At 41.8% G+C, this 17,175-nt stretch overlaps 1 protein-coding gene across 16 annotated transcripts in view; it reads left to right on the top strand.

The window, feature by feature from the left end:
- Positions 1-17,175, top strand: part of LOC123005391 (titin) — a 124,081-nt gene that overhangs the window by 50,380 nt on the left and 56,526 nt on the right. For all 16 annotated transcript variants that reach the window (XM_044399242.1, XM_044399224.1, XM_044399127.1 and 13 more), the window contains 12 exons: positions 3,512-5,084; positions 5,131-5,360; positions 5,413-6,777; positions 6,837-8,693; positions 8,744-8,887; positions 8,934-9,335; positions 9,382-10,980; positions 11,033-13,791; positions 13,883-15,770; positions 15,821-16,052; positions 16,106-16,464; positions 16,812-17,154. In XM_044399242.1, coding sequence (XP_044255177.1) covers positions 3,512-5,084; positions 5,131-5,360; positions 5,413-6,777; positions 6,837-8,693; positions 8,744-8,887; positions 8,934-9,335; positions 9,382-10,980; positions 11,033-13,791; positions 13,883-15,770; positions 15,821-16,052; positions 16,106-16,464; positions 16,812-17,154 — 12,751 coding nt within the window. The remainder of the gene's footprint in view (positions 1-3,511; positions 5,085-5,130; positions 5,361-5,412; positions 6,778-6,836; positions 8,694-8,743; positions 8,888-8,933; positions 9,336-9,381; positions 10,981-11,032; positions 13,792-13,882; positions 15,771-15,820; positions 16,053-16,105; positions 16,465-16,811; positions 17,155-17,175) is intronic.

Below are 17,175 nucleotides of genomic sequence, written 5' to 3'. Positions count from 1 at the left end.
GCCATAACGACTGAGGGTGTTGTTTGAAGCCCGACAGCGCTATACTTAAAAAAAAATGTAAATTCTGAAAATGTCAATATTTGAAGGTTTAAATTGTCAAACTGTCAAAAAGCCGGGCGTTAAAGAAAGACGGTTTATTAAAACGTCTGGCCTGTGTATTGTTGATAGCATAACGATTGTAAATTGTTGAATGTTATCCATACCATAACAATATGGAACCGTAAAAAAATTATAACAACGTTTGATCTTACAAATGAAATTTCATTGTTATTTTATTTTTTCTTTATCGTTCTTCTTATTAAATTAATTAGGTTTAGTATAAATCAGTTTTTTTAACAGTAATCTGTTCTACTTATTTACTAGTTGTTAGGTTTTTCTGATGAGAACTATAGTTTTATGAGCAAAAAGTATCAAAAACTAAAGAAAAAAATAAAATAAATCTCTTATTTTCTCTCTTAGACAACTTGTACTTTTTTGTCAGAGAATTTTCATTACTTTGTAAGATTTTTGAATGACAGTTGTAGAAAATAAATATTTTGATTTGGTTTCAGTATCTGGTGTAGGTAATATAAAAAAAAGGCTAAAGATCAATAATAAATAAATAAACGATGACAATATAACAAAATCTTGAATTTAAGTAAAAAATAATTTTAAAATTGTAACAAGAAAAATATGAATATAAAAAATAAAATGTTTTTTTTTTAATTTAATTTTCAATAAATTGTCACTTTTGCGGAAATGAATAATTGGCGTCGCCTGTGATTGATAACTATAACTTATTTCTATTTGCACGAAGCATAAAGATAAGTTGAAAGTGATTAAACTCAAGATAAACCCTTGTTATGAGAAATAAGCTATTGACCTGAGTGAACACATGTGTTCAACATTGTCGAGCTTTTTATCGGTTTTAGACCCCCAGTTGTTCCACACTGAATCCACCTGTGCTCGTGCTCTCTAAAAGTAAAGAAAAAATCCAATATGTAATCCCTGCACCAGATTCTACTTGCATTTTCTTGCAATTAGCGCTATTAATGAACTAATTAAATAAACATGATCGTTATATGTATTTTGTTACGTTTCCTCGAACAAGCAGCCAAACCATCCATAAAACAGATATGATTGTTGTGTGTTTGAGAGCGCACTTAATCAGCTTCTCGTTAAACTACCGTAAACCTAATTAAACTTTAACGGAGCCTTTCGACCGAAAATTCGTGATTTCGAAATGAAAAATTCCTAATCCTGGCCTGCATCCGATAAATTTACATAATTTATGAACGGCCGCATCGAATGCTCTCATTGGTATGATAAAAATAGGTGCTCCTAAAATGGACGCCTGTAACGCGATCCAAGTCGAAAATAGTCGCTAGCCGGTCGTCCAGTCGCCTCACTCCGACTCTGTCATTCGAAAAATGTTGCAAGGGAATTGAAGATAAGCGGGAATTTCGAATTGTGGCCTTCGTGTATTCACTGGAATAGGGATTTTGAGCTTTGACAAAGTTTAGAGTCTTTTGGAAAATTAATACTAATAAAAAAAAATGAGTCAAAACAAAATACTAATAAAAAAAATGAGTCAAAACAAAAAAATAGAACAAAAATGAAAATATCAAAAATAATTGTAGAAAAAAGTAAGAAGATTGAAAACAACTCCAAAAAAGTCACAAAATCGAGATCCAAAAACCAAAAAAAAAAAAAGAAAAAACTCATTATATTTTTGTAATTAACAATAATTGTTAAAAGATTGACTTGAAAAAAATGTAAAAAGTAAAACATCTTCTCAAAAGCTAAGTATTATCTACCTGTAAGAAAGAAAAAAAAAAGATCACAGAAAATAATTTTTGAGTTTGAGTAGATTTTTGCACAAGAAAACTTCTCTCTACATTAAAAAAAATAGAATAAAAAACAACAAATGAGAAAAGAAATTAAATGATTTAGAAGAAAAAAACTTAAAAAAAAACAAATATTCTTTGAGTATAAATAACTAAAAAAAAATTAAACACACCCAACTCAAAAAAAAATCTTTTTCCAACACTAGTGTCATATACTGTTTCAATGGTGCTTTTCAGCTTACCTCTTATATTGCCGTTAATATTTGCTCTTCTATAAAATTCATCGTCAATCACAACAAGTGGTTGGTTGTAATGGTAATGGCAATAACGTATTTTATAAGTAAAGTCTGTTTCATCTAATTTTCAATTTTTTTTAATTGTCAAAATGGTTAAACTTACACGTTAATGCCTAAAAATGAAATTCAAATTCACGATTGGCAGCTCTGCCTACAACTGTTACTGTTGTTTTTCTCATTTCGGTGTCTACGTCAGTAGTTGGAGGTGATTTTAAATTAAATGCTTCAACTCCTTTTTTGCTTCGTATTTCAATCGTGTCTTTCTTTTAAATTTCTATAAACATAACTGACAATTGACACTATTTAACCATAATCTCACTAAATTGTATATAGCTAGTCCATATATCAGGAGTTTTAGGGTGGTATAGCATGGTTTTTCTAGAAATTTTGACATTGACAATTGTTTATTAAATGAAAGAGACTTTACATACGACTAAAATAGTCTTATCTTGGCATTTTGTCAATTTTGACATTATTTTAACAAATTTCTTTACAACAGTTTTAGAAATTAGCAAAATTTCTGATACAATATTAGTATTGGAAATAATTTTGAGGACAACACAAGTTTTATAGTTTAAAACTCTTGTTATCTTAATAACTATAAAACATTTTTTACATTTATTTCAATTATTAGTTGATTGTTTTCAAAATATTAAATTGTATTTTATATTTTTTAAATTGTATTTATATTTAACTGCTACTTAATCTCAAAAGACATTTGAAAAAAAAAAGCAAAAATAGATACATATCTGTTTAAGCAAGTTGTTGAGAAATTTAGAAAAGAAAAAAAAACAGATAGATTTGTAGTGTTTTTTTTAATACTGGTACTGGTACTTGTAAAAGGATACAGCAGATTTTCTTTGGCAAAATCATGAAATACTTATCAAATGGAACCACTAATAATAATAATAATTAGATAATGATAAATTTTTGTGAATTTTTTATGTACTAAATGCTACGAGATCTATTTGGATTTATTAAGTAGGTTATTTTTAGAATCTAAGGTAAACTCTTATTAAATATTTTCGAATAATAAGTAACTAATGTCGTGCAATGTTAAAGTTGTTATAAGTACGCCTAACAGCGGATTTGTGTGGTCATTTGTTGGGGAAGACATTTATTGAAAATTTATATTCTACTTTATTCTTGTAGCTTTGTGTAGTTTCCACTTTCTATTAAAATATCTTTGAATTAAAAAATTATAAGTTTAAAATTTCAGTTTAAGAGTAAGTTTAAAAATTATTAGTTAGTATCCAAATGTTGATCTACAAGTGTGGGCAGAGATTTTTCAAAAGACTTTAATTGTAATTAACTGTGGCTCTTTCCATAATGGCACTAACAGTTTACTATTAAAAAAAATATTTTAGTAAAAGATGAATCTCTTTCCAGTGCAAGGTGGTCAGATCCAGCAACAGGGCTACCAACAAATCGCCGGTTTCGGCCCCAACGCCCAACCCCCTGTCTTCGAGAAAGTTTTCAGCAATGCCCGTTTCGCGCAAGGAGGCGTTGCCTCCTTCGAAGGGCGTGTTACCGGCAAACCGCAACCGGAAGTCACATGGACGCGCAAAGGCGCTCCTCTCCTCTCTTCCAACAAACACCGACTAACCTACAACGAAACGACTGGAGATATCACTTTCCAGATTAACCAAATCGGTCCGGGAGACGAAGGCGAATACGTCTGTACGGCCAAGAATCAGTATGGCGCTGCCATATGCTCGGTATTTATCCAACCCGAAGGCTTCCAAATGCCACAAAGGCAGTCCTACCAACGACATGAACAAACCACGACTTACTCAAACGGGACTTACGTTCAAGAAGACTTCAAAATTGACACTTTTGAGTATAGACTGCTCCGAGAAGTGTCTTTCCGGGAGTCGATCACTAGGAGATATGTCGGAGAAAGTGACGTTCAAATATCCACGACAGTGGAAAGGTCTCTAGGGCCTCCAGCACCGCCTCAAATTTCACAAAAGCCAAGGAACTCGAAGTTGCTGGAAGGCTCAGATGCTGTGTTTTCAGCAAAACTTTCAGCCAATCCAAGACCCAGGATTACATGGTTCAGGAACGGCCAAAGAATCACAGAGACACAAAAATACGAAACTACTTTCTCTAATAACCAAGCTTCTTTGAGAGTCAAGCAAGCTACTTCTGAGGATTCCGGTCATTACACACTATTGGCTGAAAATCCTCAAGGTTGTGTTGTTTCTTCTGCTTACTTGGCCATTGAACCTGTCACAACCCAAGAAGGTTTGATTCACGAATCGACCTTCAAGTCTCAACAAACCGAAATTGAACAAACCGACACTGGAAAGACTCTCGCACCTAATTTCGTCCGAGTTTGCGGCGATAGAGACGTCACTGAGGGTAAAATGACCCGTTTTGACTGCCGCGTCACTGGAAGACCTTACCCGGAAGTCACTTGGTTCATAAACGGCCGCCAAGTTACCGATGACCACAATCACAAAATTCTAGTGAACGAATCCGGTAACCACGCCCTTATGATCACCACAGTGAGTCGTTTGGACTCCGGAGTGGTCACTTGTGTCGCCCGGAATAAAACCGGAGAAACCTCCTTCCAATGCAACTTGAATGTCATCGAGAAGGAGCAAGTGGTAGCGCCGAAGTTTGTCGAGAGATTCACTACGGTGAATGTTAGAGAAGGAGAGCCTGTTTTATTGAATGCCAGAGCTGTTGGTACCCCGACCCCACGAATCACTTGGCAGAAGGACGGAGTCCCTTTGACAAGTAGTCATGAAGTCCGGATCGCGATTGACGGTGGAGCCACTTCCTTGGATATACCAAGGGCCAAGGCGTCGGATGCTGGTTGGTACCAATGTACTGCACAGAATGTTGCCGGCTCCACCGCGACTCGCGCTAGGTTGTTTGTCGAAACACCGCAAGGGCCGACGCAGGAACCGAGACGTCTGCATCTGCCTCGACCGACCAAAATTATCGAACCTGAGTAAGTACCTTCGAACACTTTTTTACATCAATTAACAATGTTTTAGACCCGAACCTGGCCCAGAAGTTATTTATCTCCGCCACGTTGAACGCGCGAAGCCCTACGCCCCTGCCCCTGAAGAAGATCGAATCTACCCCCCACCCCAATTCATTATCCCTCTCCAAGATGCCGTTCAATTTGAAGGAGGAAAAGTTCATTTCGAGGCCAGGATTGAACCAGTTGGCGACCCCACAATGCGTGTAGAATGGTTCATTAATGGAAGACCTCTGGAAGCTAGTAAGTACTACCCGGTTCTATTTACCCCTCATACTAAAATTTGTAAATTTAGGTTCTCGCGCTACTTCCATCTTTCGTTTCGGCTTCATCGCTCTGGACCTCATCAGTCTTGTGCTGAAAGACAGCGGCGAGTACGTTTGCCGCGTCACCAGCTCCACCGGCTGTGTAGAATCCCGTGCCATACTTAGTGTGAACCCCCGAGCTTCCATCGAACAGACCAGCCAACACCCTGACAGTCTCAAGTACATCCAACAGTTGGAAGACTACTCCAAATACCAAAGGAGCGACAGTCTTGAAGAGTCCATCAATCAGAAACCTCACTTCATCCGTCCACTCCAAGACTTAGGGGAACTACAAGAGGGTCGCAATGCACACTTTGAAGCGCAATTGACTCCCGTGAGTGACCCTACTATGAAAGTGGAGTGGTACAAAGATGGCCGACCTATTACCGCCAGTTCGAGAATCACTACCATCTTCAACTTCGGCTACGTCTCTCTCAATATTATGCACCTACGGGCCGAAGATGCCGGTTCTTACACTGTGCGAGCTGTTAACCGACTTGGGGAAGCTATAAGTAGTGGCACTTTGCAAGTTTATGCTAGATCCACCGTAACCGGTGATCTGGGGATCCCCGAACAACAAAGATATATCGAAAAAGTTGAAGAACTGGAAGCTTACCAACAGCAACAGTATCAGAAATACGTATTGGAAACCCCCGAAAGCTCTCAACCACCGGAATTCAAAACACCGATCAAAGATCAAATCGGGATCCGTGAAGGGGGTTTCGCTCATTTCGAAGCCAGACTTGAGCCAGTCGGCGACTCAACCCTCAAAGTCGAGTGGTTGAAAGATGGACGTCCTGTTGAAGCCAGTTCTCGAATCACTAGTTTCTTCAATTTTGGATACGTTGCCCTTACTATCAAAGAGGTGACGGTCCACGATGTTGGTATCTACACCTGCAGGGCCTTCAACGCCCTTGGACAGGCTGTGACTACAGCTCAACTAAGTGTAGTCAGCAAGAAAGACATTATTTTTGACTCGCAACACCCGGGAGGACTTGAAAAAATCCAATATCTGGAGGATTCCAGTCGGTATAATCGTACCTCTAAAGAAGAGGTTCAAGTAACGCAAAAACCTAGGTTTTTGGGACCACTTAAAGGCACTAATAAGATAGTTGAAGGACAGCGGGCTCATTTTGAGGCCCGTGTTGAACCTCAAAGTGATTTAACTTTAAAGATTGAATGGTACTTTAACGGGAAACCGATACAGAGTGCCAATAGAATACAGACATATCACGATTTTGGATACGTGGCACTGGATATTTTGAGTGTGAGGGAAGAGGATTCGGGAACTTACACCGTGGTTGCCAGAAACGCCCTTGGTGAGGCGCAACTGTCGGCCAGTATGGTCGTCGAAAGTGAGTAACCTGATTTATTTTATTTTTTTGTAATGTTTTAAAACATATATATATTACAGCTCGCGCTAGTATTGATACTAGAAGCATGCATCGCTCAGCTTACGACAAAACTCAAAGACTCGAAGAATCAAAATTTGTGGAACCTCACTACGACATTGTCGAAACCTCTAAATCCAAACCGATTTTTGTAGTACCACTCTCAGATCCACAACCTTTATCTGAGGGTCGGAATGTGCATCTTGAGTGCCGTCTGGAACCCATGGGAGATCCCACGATGAGAGTCGAATGGTACTGCAACGGCCGACCCATCACTGTGGGTTCCAGATTCAGGACTTACAATGATTTTGGGTTCGTAGCTTTGGACATTATTCATGCTACTGCTCTTGATTCCGGAGAGTACACAGTGCGTGCTGTTAACCAATTGGGCTCGGCTCATACCTCGGCTTGTGTCCGAGTAATCGAAAGATCTGACATTATCACGGACACTCAACACGAACAATCATTGGAGCAAATCCAGATGCTTGAAGATTCTTCAAGGTACCGAAAACACGTCGATGAGGACGTGACAGTACTACAAGCCCCTCAATTCACTCGGCCTTTGCACAATATCGAAACAATTGAAGGTACCAACGTCCATATGGAGTGCCGCTTGCAACCCGTGGGTGACTCTACCATGAGAGTTGACTGGTTTTGCAACGGAGTACCGGTCAAAGTAGGCCATAGATTCAGGCCTGCTTACGATTTCGATTACGTCGCTTTGGATCTTTTAAGTGTTTACCCCTCAGACTCCGGAATTTACACCTGCCAAGCCCGGAACCAACTAGGTGAAGCCGTGACTTCATGCTCAGTCAAAGTCATCGCCAAGAAAGATTTACTATTAGAAACTCAACACCCAGCAGGTTTGGAAAAAATCCAATACCTTGAGGACTCCTCCCGCTACAAGCGCACGGAATTCGTCGACGAACAAGTCACCGTCAAACCCAAATTTGTCACTCGACCGAAAAATCTTGAAAACATGGTCGAGGGGCAACATGCCCACTTTGAATGCAAGCTTGAGCCGGTCACTGACCCAAATTTGAAAGTCGAGTGGTTTAAAAACGGCCGCCAGATTACCATCGGCCATAGATTTAGACCCATTCACGATTTCGGTTACGTAGCCCTCGATGTCGTCGATTTGATTGCTGAAGACTCCGGTACTTACACCTGCAGGGCTACTAATTTAGTCGGAGTAGATGAAACCACTTGCTATCTTAAATGCCGAGCTTCTGGACAAATCATCACAAGTACTCAGAACGAAACCGGATTGCAGCAAATCCAACACTTGGAAGACCGTTCCAAGTACCACCGGGCAGAAGAAATCGAAGAACGCACCACTCAAGCCCCAATTTTCACAACATCTTTGAAAAATATTGACATTAAAGAAGGTCAAAGGGCTCATTTCGAGTGCCGGTTAATCCCGGTATCGGACGCTACAATGAAAGTCGAATGGTTCCACAATAACCAACCACTTAAATCCGGCTCAAGGTTCACTGAGACTAACAATTTCGGGTTTGTTGCTTTGGATATTCTTTATGCGTACCCGGAGGACTCTGGTACTTACACCTGCCGAGCTACAAATATCTTAGGAGAAGCTGTTACCTCAGCTGTTTGTAATGTGCGTTCAAAAAAATCGATTTATTCAGAATCGGTGCACGAAGGTGCCCTCCAACGCTTGACCCAATTAGAGGACTCCTCCCGGTACCAAAGACAGGAATTCCAGGAGGAAGTTGTCAATCAGGCTCCTGTTTTCACAATGCCAATCAAGGATCTGCGAGTGGCGGAAAACCAAGCTGCGCATTTTGAAGCTCGCTTGATTCCTGTTGGGGACTCTAGACTGAAAGTTGAGTGGTTGAGAAACGGAGTACCAATTGAAGCTTGTAAGTTAATGACTAAAAGATTTTCAAAAATGATTAATACAATTTTTTAGCTAATCGTTTGACCACAATGCACGATTTTGGGTACGTCGCCTTGAATATGAAATACGTCAACCCAGAAGACTCCGGTACTTATACATGTCGGGCAGTCAACGATTTGGGCGAAGCTGTAACATCTGCAACTCTTTTCGTCCAATGTGAGTACTTTTTGATTAAAATAAAACGGTACTAATAATTTTTTAGCCAAAGCTTCTCTACAACTCGAATCCCAACACGAGGGTGCTTTGCAAAAGCTGAGACAACTGGAGGATTCCAGTAAATACCAACGCCGCGAAGAGGAAGAAATCGAAGTGACTCAAGCACCAAGATTCAGTACGCAACTGAACGGACCCACTGACCTAGTCGAGGGTCAAAGTGCCCACTACGAGTGTCGCATTGAGCCCTACCCTGACTCATCAATGAAAGTCGAATGGTTGCATAATGGTAAAGCTTTGAGCACCGGGCATCGATTCCGAACCGCCTATGATTTTGGGTTTGCGAGTCTTGATGTTTTGACAGTATATGCAGAAGATTCGGGCGAGTACACGTGCAGAGTTACCAACAAATTAGGCCAAGCTCAGTCTTCGGTGGTCACCAATGTCAAATGTAAGTCAATTTGAAGTAAAACTTTGGTTTAATTAAAATTTTTCAGCTAAATCATCCATAATCCGTGAAACACAACACGAAGGTGCCCTTGAGAAGATTCAATACCTTGAGGATGACTCTCGGTACAAGAAAGTGAGTCGCGAGGATGCTATTATTCTGGAGAAGCCACAATTTGGTCGTGGATTAAAAACCATCGAGAACCTCCCTGAAGGTTCCAGTGCCCATCTGGAAGCGACTTTGACACCAGTCAATGACCCGACAATGAGAGTCGAGTGGTTCTGCAACGGCCGGCCTATCCAAACCGGTCATAGATTCAAAACCGTCTACGATTTCGGTTACGTTGCCCTTGATATCCTCTATGCTTACGCCGAGGACTCTGGTACTTACATGTGCCGGGCTAGAAACGCCGCTGGTGAGGCCGTAACCACAGCCAATGTTGAGGTTATAGCCAAATCTGGCCTCTACCTCGATACCATGGACGAACAAAGACTTAAGAAAATCCGCGACTTGGAGAGTTACGAACGTCCCAAAAAGGAGGAAGTTGAAGCTCCGCCCCAACGCCCCGTTTTCTTGACTCCATTGGTCAGCTTGGAGAACCTCAAAGAAGGCGAGCATGCACATTTGGAGTGTAGAGTCGAGCCAGTCAATGATGCAAACCTGAAAATTGAATGGTTCGTAAATGGCGTTAAATTAAGGGCCGGTCATAGGTTCCGAACCACGCATGATTTTGGATACGTCGCTCTTGACGTCCTGTACACTTACCCGGAGGATAGTGGTACCTACATGTGCAAAGCTACTAATCTAGTTGGCGAAGCCGTCAATACTTGTACCATAAAAGTAGGCGGCCGCAAAAGCATTCTTTTGGATACGCACCACCCTGAAGGTCTTGAGAAAATCAGAGAGTTAGAAGCTCAAGGCCATCCAACTCGTCTCGAGGTCGAGGAACCCATCCCTACACCTCCGCGTTTAGTGACGGAACTTCGCGGTACCACCGAAATCTACGAAGGGCAAACCGCCCACTTTGAGGCTCAAGTGGAACCAATTCATGATCCTAATTTAAGAATCGAATTTTACCACAACGGAAAACCGTTACCTTCGGCCAGTAGGTTCCACATCACTTTTGATTTCGGTTACATTGCTCTCGACATCGGGCATTGTGTACCGGAAGACGCTGGTGAATACACAGTTAAAGCTATTAACAATCTGGGACAATGCACTTCGTCCATCAATTTGAAAGTAATCGCCAAGAGTAATATCATTTTAGAGTCACAAAGACCGGAAGGATTAGACAAGATTAGACAATTAGAGGAACACCAGCCGTACAAACGGCCCGAACATGAGGAACCGGTGACGAGACAAAGACCAGTTTTCACTCAACCTCTCCAGAACATTGATAGTATTCAGGAGGGACAGACATCGCACTTTGAATGCCGACTTATACCAGTCGGAGACCCGACCCTCAAGGTCGAGTGGTTCCGCAACGAAAAACCGCTGGAAGACAGTTCAAGAATCACCAAAGTGCACGATTTTGGCTTCGTCTCACTTGACATCACCCATGTTAGGGATGAAGACGAAGGAGTATACATCTGCCGGGCCTCGAATCCTCTTGGAGAAGCTGTTACGACTGCTTCTATGAAAATTAGAAGTAAGTTTACAATCTGTACTTTGAGTTCATTTATTAATTTTTTGTTGTTTAGCCAAAGCCAGCATCCAATTGGAATCGCAACACCCAGAAGCCCAACGCAAAATCGCCCAATTGGAGCAACCCCAAGCCCCACGTCCTGAAGAACCCGAACGCCATTTCGAAAAACCCATCTTTACCCAACTTCTCACCGGCCCGACTGAATTATGGGAAGGTCAACATGCCCATTTCGAAGCTCGGGTGGTACCAGTCGGAGATCCGAATTTAAGGTTCGAGTGGTACGTCAATGGAGTTGAACTCAAGCTGGGTTCAAGATTCAAAGTTACACATGATTTTGGATTTGTCACACTTGACATCATGTCGACTGTCCCTGAAGACTCGGGAGTCTACATGTGCAAAGCTATCAACAAATCAGGAGAGGCTGTTTCTTCGATTTCGATGAAAGTTAAGTCAAAGTCGAATATTGTTGGTGAAACTCTACAACCTGACGCTTGGCAAAAGATTCAACTAAAGGAAGCCGAAATGAATAAAGTACCGGAAATGTTCGTCGATACGACCCCTCAACAACCACCAGTTTTCACCACACATCTCAAGAGTTACGACAAGTTGATTGAGGGTCAACATGTATATCTTGAAGCTCAAGTCGAGCCAAGAGCCGACCCGAATTTGCGAATTGAGTGGTTTAAGAATGGAATTTCGCTAACCACCGGTACTCGAATTCGTAGTACTTTTGATTTCGGTCTAGTGACTTTGTCTATCAACGGTTTGAGAGATGATGACTCTGCAATTTACACTTGCAAAGCTACAAACCTGCTTGGGGAAGCTATTTCAACTTGCACCCTTAAAATTGAGGACCGTCATTGGTTGCTGGGACAAACCCTTCACCCTGATGCCATACCAAAACTCGAAGCTTTGGAACGACCACAGGAACCACGAGTCGAACAACCGGAACCTATTTACGAACTCCCGATCTTTATCAGCCATTTGAATAATGTTGAATGTATGGAAGGTGATAATGTCCACTTTGAATGCAACGTGGAACCATCCAAAGACCCCACACTCAAAATTGAATGGTTCATTAACGGTAAACCACTACCATCGGGTACCAAATATAAATCAACTTATGATTTTGGGTACGTTGCACTGGACATTAACCATGTCTATGAACACGACGCTGGAATTTACACTTGCAAGGCTACCAACAGTAAAGGTTCAGCTACGACTTCAGGTTCCCTCCGTGTCACCTCTAAAACAAATATTTATTTGGATACTCAACATCCTCAAGGTAAATCAGGGCTTGAAGCAATTGAAGACACTGAACGAGCCTTTGCTGCAAAGTACCAACGCGCAGATAGTACCCCTGACACCGAATTCGGTAAACCAATATGGACCATCCCCCTTAACCCCGAGTTCAAACTGGTCGAAGGTCAACCATTGCGTTTGGAAGGTACCGTCGAGCCGAAAAACGACCCCAACCTCAAAATTGAGTGGTTCTTTAACGGCAAATCTTTGGATCATGGTACCAGATTCAAACTTACCAGCGATTTTGGTTTTGTCACCCTTGACCTTGTCGACGTTTACGAAAGAGACCAAGGTATTTACACTTGCAAGGCTTCGAATAAGTCCGGGGAGGCCTTTACTTCAACCACTATCTATTGTACCAGTAAAGCCAATTTGATCGAGCGTACTCAACACCCCAAGGGTCAAGAAGGGTTGGAGAAAATCCAAGATTTGGAAGATTCGCTTAATAGACCAGAAGCCCAAATTCCGGAAAAGGACGAAGGGCATGCACCGGTTTTCACATCCGAATTCACCAACTTGACGAATCTGAGCGAAGGCGAGATTGCGCATTTCGAAGCTGGGCTAACACCAATCGGGGACCAGACGATGGTAGTGGAATGGTTCTACAATGGAAAGACCATTGAAGCTTCCCATCGTTTCCGCACAGTCCATGCTTTCGGAATGGTGGTTTTGGAAGTCCTAGGTTGTAAAATCGAGGATTCTGGGACTTATACCTGCAAGGCTACTAATAAATGGGGAAAAGCCGAACAAAGTGTCACACTTGAATGCACCGAAAAGATTAAGGGACAGAAGCCCAAATTTACAACCCAAATTCAGAACATTGTGGGACTCAAGGATGGCCAATCGGCCCACTTTGAGTGTACGTTGGTACCGGTGAATGACCCCGATTTGAAAGTCGAGTGGTACCATAATGGTCAACAGATTTTGCAATCTTCACGTATCAAGACTGTTTCTGATTTCGGTTTTGTCGTTATGGATATTTCCTACATCCAAGACCACGATTCTGGCGAGTATGTGTGTCGTGCGTACAACAAATATGGCGAAGATTTCACAAAAGCAACAATTTCGGCACATGGCAAAAGCGGAGTTTTCTCTGAAAGTCTCCAACCTGACTCTTTGGCCAAAATCCGCGAATTGGAAAGTTTACAAGGACAACAAGCACAAGTACCCACCACTCCAGTGACAGAACCACCGAAATTTATAACCCAAATACAAGATGTTACTAAACTTGTTGAGGGACAAAGTGCCCACTTCGAAGCAAGACTTACACCAGTTACGGATCCTGACCTTGTAGTCGATTGGTATTACAACGGGAAAAAGTTGCCACACGGTCATAGATACCGCACTTTCCACGATTTTGGTATCGTCATTCTTGACATTTTGTATTGCTATGAAGAGAATTCCGGTACTTATGAATGCAGGGCTTATAATAAATATGGTGAAGATAGTACTAAAGCCACCTTGAAATGCGTCTCGAAGGCGAACTTAATCCTGGACTCGCAACTGCCGCGGGTAAGTTTAATTTAATTTTTTAAGAAACATTTTTTATCTCTTCTTATTTAAAAAAAAACAACAATGTTTTGTATATTTTAAATTATTCAAGGGCATGGAAGGCGGATTGGAGAAGATCCAGACCTTGGAAGATTCCTTAACCCGCCAGCGCGACGAGAAAGTAACAGAAGAAAAAGGCAGAGCCCCTGTTTTTACAGTACCACTTACCAACATCGACAGTCTCCGTGAGGGCGAAAGCGCCCACTTTGAAGCTCGACTAATCCCAACCGACGATCCAAAACTCAAAGTCGAGTGGTTCTGGAACGGAAAACCTCTACGAACCGGTTCACGGTTCCGTACTTTCTGCGATTTCGGTTTCGTCATACTTGAAATATCACCAGTGTATCCGGAAGACTCCGGCGAGTACTCCTGTCGAGCCTTCAACGAATACGGTGAAGCCGTAACAACAGCCTCCATGAAAGTTCAAGGCAAGAGAAGTATCATCCTTGAGTCACAACTACCCAAAGGCATGGAGGGTACTATTGACAAAATCGCGGAGTTAGAAGGCCTTGGAATGGTACCATCGCAAGCCACGGTTGATGACGATACTGGACGACCACCAGAATTTATCACAACTCCCGCAGATTTGACACTTGGTGAAAACTCCTTAGCACATTTCGAATGCAAGTTGATTCCAGTTAATGACCAAAGTATGCGAGTGGAATGGTTCCATAATGGTAAAGCATTATGGGCCGGATCTAGAATCAAAACCATCAACGATTTCGGGTTTGTTATTCTTGAAATTTCCGGTGTCTATCAACGAGATTCTGGTTTGTACACTTGCAAGGCTACCAACAAACATGGTGAAGCTACAGTTTCCTGTAAATTGCAAGTGAGGGGTCGTCAAGGCATCATTCTGGAACCCCAATTACCATCAAACTTCAGAACCGGGACTGAGAGTATCCAAAAACTGGAAGAAACTCTTTACAAACGCGAAGAAATAACAACAGAAGAGGAGAAACCGAACCCTCCACGTTTCATTGTTGAAATTAAGGATAACTTGGATGTTCCTGAAGGAGGTCCGGTACACTTTGACTGTCGCGTGGAACCCACAAACGACCCAACAATGCGTATTGATTGGTTCCACAACGGACGACCGTTTGCGACCGGTTCAAGGGTGCACCAAATAAACGATTTTGGGTTCATTTCTCTAGATATTGACTATACTTACTCGAGAGATGCTGGAGAGTACATTTGCAGGGCTACCAACAAGTGGGGTTCTGCAACTACTAAAGCCACAGTGACATCAAAATCAAAACGTACCATCGACTATGAGTCGCAACTTCCTGCCGGTATGAGTGCCGAAAAACTTAAAGAATTAGAAAAAGGAAAAGTTGAAGAGAAACACCAAGAGGAAAAAACATACTCTCCGCCTAAATTTATCACACATATCGAGTCTACGACGGTGGAGGAGTCCGAATCGGTCCGATTTGAATGTCGGGTAGAACCTAAAGATGACCCGAAGTTGCGTATCGAGTGGTACCGCAACGGTAAATTGCTACCATCTGGTCACAGATATAGAACCGTCTATGACATGGGATTCGTCTCCTTAGACATTCTCTACGTCTACTCTGAAGATTCGGGAGAGTATGTTTGCAGAGCTGTTAACGATTATGGCGAGGACTTTACCAAAGCCAACATAACGTGCAAGAAGCTACCAAATATCATCCTCCAAAATCAAGTACCCAAAGGAATGAAAAAGTCTGAAACTCTCATGCAAATGGAAGCCGCCATCAAAAAGTACACCTCTGAGGTACATTTAACTGAAGAAGATTTGTACGACGCTGACAAAAAGCAACCACCACGGTTTGTCACCCAAATCCAAAGCCAAGAGACCTTAGTTGAGATGCAAACAACTAAATTCGAGTGCCAATTAGCCCCAGTTGGGGACCCCAATATGAAAGTCGAGTGGTTCTTTAACGGAAAGCCTCTCCCTCATAGTACGTCCTCACTCTATTTCAAATATAGTTGTTATAAATTGTTCTTCTAGAAAACCGTTTTACTCCCATCTATGATTTCGGTTACGTCGCCATGAACTTCGGTTGGGTTTACCCTGAAGACAGTGGCGAGTATCTCTGCCGGGCTACTAATCTCTACGGTATGGACGAAACCCGAGCTATAATCAAGACTGCTGGTAAACCTGGAATTATCTATGACTCTCAACTACCCAAAGGAATGAAAAGTATTGAGAAAATCCGGGAACTTGAAGCTGCCTGGCAAGTGTAAGTTTTGTATGGCTTAAAAAATTATGTTAGGTCTAATTTGGGGATTTTAGGGTTCCGGAAGAAGCCGCTGAAGAGAGTAAACCTCGTTCAGCTCCGATTTTTGTAAGCAAACCGGAACCTTGCACCGTCCAAGAGGGAGAATGGGCTCGGTTTTGCTGCCGAGTCACCGGTCATCCGCGTCCAAGAGTTATGTGGTTGATCAATGGTCATACTGTTGTCAACGGATCAAGATACAAGTTGACCTATGACGGGATGTACCATATGGATATTCCAAAGACCCGTCAATATGACACCGGGAAAGTGGAAGTGATCGCCCGCAGTTCAGTGGGAGAGGCTATAGCCGAAACGGAATTGAAGGTCATTCCTAGACAAGATGATTACAGAGGGGTTCTTAAGAATTCACCAAGACGTAAGTGGTTGACCGAAATGCACCAAACATTTTATATACTTGACATAATGCACATATTAAACATGCAAAACAATCGCTTTAACACTCCATACCATACACTACTTCCTTGATAGTCCTTCCCTTTCTTCTGCTTCGACCAACGACGGCATTTCTGAGGAGTTGAGACAGGTATGCCATTATTTAATTTGGTATCGTTATATGTTGCATGTGTACCCTTCCCCAATGTGCATCATGTGTTAGATATATTGTGGATGTCCAAATGTGTATTTTTTAAAAATGGACAATCAAAAAAAATGTTTCCAAAAGTGACAAATAAACGTAATCTCATTGCAACTTTCTGTCTTTAGCCTGGTACGACCTCGAATTGGCTCAGTACCAGAAAGAACGATCTGAAACCGAACTTGAAAAAATTTTCGACGAACGCAACACAATCCAACGCGAGCAAGGTATCAACGTCACCGGCATTCACGTCCAGCCTAAAGATTTCAAAGAAGAAGAAACAGAATGGCAAAAATCAATCAAGAACAAGAAAACTGAAGATTACTACTCCAAAATTCAAGAACTGGAAAATGAGCAAGTCACCAAAGAAATCAAACTGCGTGAATCCTCTCACCAGTTTGCCATTCCTGGGGAGAAGATTGTCTCAAGTTCGCTTGCTAAAGGGATGGCTCAAAAATATCAAGAAAATTTGTAAGTACCCATAATTCCGAC

This window comes from Tribolium madens, unplaced genomic scaffold (assembly GCF_015345945.1).
Source record: "Tribolium madens isolate multiple individuals breed KSU strain unplaced genomic scaffold, Tmad_KSU_1.1 Scaffold_11;HRSCAF=98;Tcas5.2_LG3b, whole genome shotgun sequence".
NCBI lineage: Eukaryota > Metazoa > Arthropoda > Insecta > Coleoptera > Tenebrionidae > Tribolium > Tribolium madens.
The sequence above is the reverse complement of the archived record's forward strand: the minus strand, read 5'-3'. Positions and strand labels throughout refer to the sequence as shown.